The sequence below is a fragment of the Crocodylus porosus genome, unplaced genomic scaffold (genome assembly GCF_001723895.1).
Source record: "Crocodylus porosus isolate Cpor-Errol unplaced genomic scaffold, CroPor_comp1, whole genome shotgun sequence".
Taxonomy (NCBI): Eukaryota; Metazoa; Chordata; order Crocodylia; family Crocodylidae; genus Crocodylus; species Crocodylus porosus.
The window spans coordinates 54289839-54294821 of record NW_017728947.1 but is presented as its reverse complement, the minus strand read 5'-3'; the positions used below and the strand labels follow the sequence as shown (position 1 = coordinate 54294821).

Genomic DNA, 4983 nt, shown 5'->3' with positions numbered 1-4983 from the left:
GGCGCCGCCAGGTAAGCGCCGCCCGGGAAAGTTCGCCCTGGAGCGAGCAGCCCGGGACCGCCGCGCTCCCCGGGGCCAAACTTCAGCTGGGGAATCCCGCTCCCCCGGGCTGAGGAGCGGGCCGGGCCGTCTCGGCTTGGCGTCCTCCCCCCCCGGTATAAATAGCGTGAAACAGGAGCCGGGCGGGGGCGGAGGGCGCCGGGCGCTTGCAGGAAGCTGCGAGCAAAGCCTCCCGCGGCCTCGCTGCTGGGTGTCGCCCTGGCCATGTAGGTGCCGTCCCTGCAGTGGCAGCCTCCTGGAATGAGCCTTGTCCCATGCAACCGCTTGCCTGAAGCAAGGGGCAAAGGGAGGTGCCGAGGTAAGGAGGCAAAATTGCAGCTCCCAGGAGTTCTTCGCTGCTGCGAGAGAGCAGTGTCGCATCTGCCCGCGTGGCTGGAGAGCAGTGTCACGCCGGAGTGGGGTGTCACAGCCACCCCTGTGGCCCGAGACCGGTGTCATGCCTGGAGAATGGTGTTGCGCCCAGAAAGCAGTGTCACGCCCACCTGCGTGCCCAGAAGGCCTGGCTGGCATGCGTCTCAGGAACAGGATCCACTGAAACTGTGTTCTGACCCCTGAATCTTGGGTCTCTTTTTTTTTTTTTAGGCAACTACTGGGTTGATCATCTGGAAGTGGTGAAGGAGACAACGAAACCCCCCCCCCCATTGGAAGAACAGCGCCTTGAAGCAGAAGAGGGGCTCTCCCGGGAAGCAGTCACCCAACACGTGAAAGAGCAGAACGTGGGGCCGTGTTTGTGTGCACGTGAGCCAGGGAGCCGGGCTCATTTCCAGCGCATTGCTTCCAAGTGGAGCCCCTCTGTACCTCGCGATGATGTCGGTTGAAGGGTCTACCATAACAAGCCGCATAAGAAACCTGCTGCGCTCCCCGTCCATTAAACTGAGGAGAAGCAAGCCTGGGAACAAGCGGGAAGACATCAGCAGCAAGGTGAGTGCGGCATCTGTATCACATCAGAGTTTGTTGCATTAGGTCCCATCCGTGCTAAGATCCAAGTGTGCTTGCTAAAATAGCCGAGTCCCACAATATGAGTCTAGCTTCGTTTTCTCTTGTAGTTGGAACCTTAACTTTGTCTTCAGACCTTCCTATAGCCCAAGCCCCTCATATGCATGCATTGTATTTGGAAGTGCTTGGAGGTGACTGGTGTAGCAGCTTCAGACTAAGTCCTGGCATGGAGAGTATTAAACTAGTTCAGGAATTCCCACCCCCTGCTCTGTGGGCCACTTGGTAGCGGTCAGTAGGTGGCTGCCTCCTGCCTTCTCCCCCATGTTTCTATCTGCTAAATTGAATTAAAAATTACTGAAAATAAGCATGTGTACCTATTCTTCCATCTAAGCACTTCTTGCCAGTGCCACTGTAACGTGTGGTCATGAATGGAAGGTGAGGTGTCCTGTGGGGTGAGACTTGGGAGACGAGCCCATGAAATACTTCCCTACACAGCTATGGTCCCCATTGTGAGGAAGTGTGAGAACCCTTGATTTAACTACCCGCTCTTTCTTTTGTGTTCTTCATAATGAACTATTCTTGCCATTTTTGCTCTTGGGGATGGTAAGTATGCCTTTTAAGCACTGGTTCTCTCCTCATTGTCCATCATCCTGGTGTCAGAGTGAAGTTAGACCTTTTGATGTGCCATTCCAGAAAGTGCGCCAATACCCACTGAGTAGAGCCACAAACCCCATTTAATAAGAGTGTGTGTGTATGTGTGGGGGGAGGTATTAAGGGCATATAAGTGATTGCTTGGGACAAGTAAAATACAAAATGGATGGGAGTGAAGGTCAAAGGTTTAAAACGAGTGGACCAAGGGGGGCAGACACCGAACACAGACAAGTCAGGGAGCTGAATTCCTGATGGAAGCAATCATTCATCTGGAATTGACTCTGATGTCGTAAGGAACGGATGATAATTTAATTGCAGGGTCAGTCAGGAGGAGGAACCAGACTGGGTGACATTGCCTTGTGGTAAGGCAAAGGACTATGAATCAGGGAGACCAGCCTCTATTCCTGACTCTGCCACTGACTCATTTATGACTTCGGGCAATGTGCTTACCCTTTACGTATCTTTGTTTCTGCACTTACAAGATGAGGAGGATAACTCCTCTCTGCGGTAAGGTTTGATTAATAAGTATGAAGAGCTTTGTAGTCCTTCCCCTGAAGTGCTATCATCCTATTGTTTATTTAGAACAGTGGTTTTCAAACTTTTTTGAGCTGACCCCCTCCCCCCACTTTGAGTTATGATTTTGTTCATGTGTCCCACCCCCCTCACCCCAGAGGGGCAGCGTAGCCAGGCATAGGGTGCGCCCCTCATCCTAGCAGCCACCACGTGGGCTCCACCTGCCATGGCTCCAGTGCCTCCTTGCCCCCGCTGTGGCTCTAAGCTGTGCGCCTGTCGCGTTGGGCTTGCAGAGGCATAGCAGCCCTCTGGTGGAGCCTGTCCCGGATGCTCCACCCCTGCATCCCCCTGCAAGGCTGCAACAGCGCCGGCTCCTTGCAAACTTCTTGCCCACATCCCCCTGTGCTGCAACCGCCCCCCACCACAATGTTCCTTTATGTCTTCCCAGGGGGGTGTACCCTACAGTTTGAAAATCACAGATTTAGAAGCTGAAGCTTTACAAATATAGCTATGTTACCAGGGAGAACACATAAAACAGCAGGTGCGGTGAATAACATTTTGTTGAAATTCTTTCTCTGTCCCCAGTGTGAAACCCTACTTGTAATACTGGTTTTCATTGCTTTGGCTGGGGATTACCAATATGCACTATTTGTTTACCCTGTCTTTTCTGGTAGGATAAAACCTACTCATCTACCTTGGAGAGTCCTCTGTGTTACCATGACCTGTGCTACTGACAGGAACATGTGTGTGTTGCTTGCGTACAGAGTGATCGGACTCTAATGAAACACACTCAGTATCTGCTGCTGAGGAGGTCTTGGTTCATCTGTGTAGGCAGAGAATTTTTTAAAATTATAAAATAGTTCTGTGTGCTGCAGGAAGGAGGGATTGCTGGATCTCAGCTCAGTGAAAGGAAAAGGTATCCGTGCTTTGCTGAGCTATAGCTGTTTCTTTTTTGAGCTGGAAACTGCCTGTAATCCCTCCCTGGTATCTGATCAGTGTGTGTCATGGTGCGAGCCTTTCAGGAGAGCCCTGTTGTATCCCTCATGAGTTTGGTGTTGTGAAATCATTCCTGCAACACTCTTGCCAAAGCACCTTTGCAATTGCTTGTCCCCAAGGGAAATTTAGAGATTCATGCCACCGCATTAAATTAGCTTTTGTATCTTATTAACAAGTACATTAATGCAGTAGATCAGTAAGATGTGGGAAAACAATGATGTGATACTTTAGAGGCAGCTTCTTGGGGAATTTGGATAATTTCTTGGACTGAGATGCTATGTGGTGGTGCTCTGGGAAAGCAGCATAGTTGAATCTGCTTTCTGCCATAACTGTAGACTTTGAAGCTTTCTGTGCTGCCCTTTGAAATCTATGAAATCTTTGTCAAAGGTCCCAAAATAAACTGTTCTTGCTCATACTGGCGGAGAGCTCATTTTGTCATGTGCATGTTCTTTAAGGTGAGAACCCCTGCCACTGTACAACTGTGAAGCATGTACCTTCCATCTGCTGTAAGTCTTGAGTATGAATCCACTGGCATTGAATTATAGTGGTATATTTATAACTCTAAATGAGTCTCTTGTTCATTCAGCCTCCACTTACCCGCCGTGGGTAATGGGTAGGATTTTTGCCAGACCATGGTTAACTTTTGAGGTATGTTGGAAAATCTGGAATATTTGAAAAGCTGCCATAAAGACTGAGTAATATTGTTCTCCTTTGTCACAGAGGGCAGGATGTTTGCAATGAGTTCAAATAGCAGAAAAACAAATTTAGGTTAAATCTCAGAAAAACTTCCTAAATGTATGTTTTTCAGTAGGATGATGAAACAAGCTGCCCAGGGAAGTTGTGGAACCTTTTTCACTGTTGGTTTTCAAGAAGAGGCTGAACAAATCCTGCATCTGTTCAAGGAATTGAACTAGATGACTCTTGAAGGTCTCTTCCAATCCTATGATTCTATGGCAACATTTGGATATTATCTGGCATGTAGTTATACGCATTGTTGAAATCCCTTTATAGCCTCCAAGTGTGGTGGTCTGCAAAGTTTATGGTAATAGCTAGCTATCTTGGGTTCTCATGAATATGGTCTGGTTATATATATATATATATATATATAAGACAAAGCAGGACTAATTTCCTGGATCCATGCCTGAAAGGAGACTGCCTTTTGTGCTAAGCACAGGTGAAAAGTGAGACAGCTTCAACTCCTTATTTTCTCTCAAGCACTTCAAGGCCATGTTGCTCCAGCAACTCCATTTAGAATTGGTAAATACCTGCAGAAAACTGCCAGCTCAGTGTCTGGGTTTCAGTGTTCCCAGTGAGAGGATTCCTTAAGTGAAGCAAGATTGTGTTTTGAGGCCCCCTAGGATATTCTGGGAAATTCACTGTCACCAGAACTTTGGATGGTGATCAAATAAATCTGTACAAAGGGTATTCTGACTTGAATAGGGCAGAGAGAGGAGGAAGAGAAGCTCTGTACAAATGGGTTCCGATCCATGGCACAGACCTATAATGCTGTGTGAGCTGTGGGTAGACCATAGGATGGTTGTTGTGCTGAAACCTGTTGATCCAGTATTTGGAAAGAAGGTGTGGGAGCAAGTGCAAATAACTGTTTTGCAAAAAAAGGGGTGTGTTTCATGTGAGCTGCAAAATGAAGGGAAGGCTGGATTCAGGACCCTTTATGAAGACCAGAAATAGTTTGGCGGGGGGGGGTTGAAAGCTAAACAGTAGAGGTGCATCGATATGGCAGTCTGATATTGGACCAGCATCAGTATAAAGAAAATTGTTTATTGGAAATTGGCCTGATGTGGTCATTAATTTGGCTGATAAATGCCC

At 48.0% G+C, this 4983-nt stretch overlaps 1 protein-coding gene across 2 annotated transcripts in view; it reads left to right on the top strand.

The window, feature by feature from the left end:
- Nucleotides 1–4983, top strand: part of MAPKBP1 (mitogen-activated protein kinase binding protein 1) — a 130863-nt gene that overhangs the window by 5044 nt on the left and 120836 nt on the right. Inside the window, exons 1-2 of one of the 2 annotated variants that reach the window (XM_019551469.1) lie at nucleotides 217–358; nucleotides 643–981. In XM_019551469.1, coding sequence (XP_019407014.1) covers nucleotides 865–981 — 117 coding nt within the window. In that variant the 5' untranslated portion in view covers nucleotides 217–358; nucleotides 643–864. Of the gene's footprint in view, nucleotides 1–216; nucleotides 359–642; nucleotides 982–4983 lie in introns of those variants that run through there. The other variant, XM_019551467.1, reaches the window with a different exon arrangement.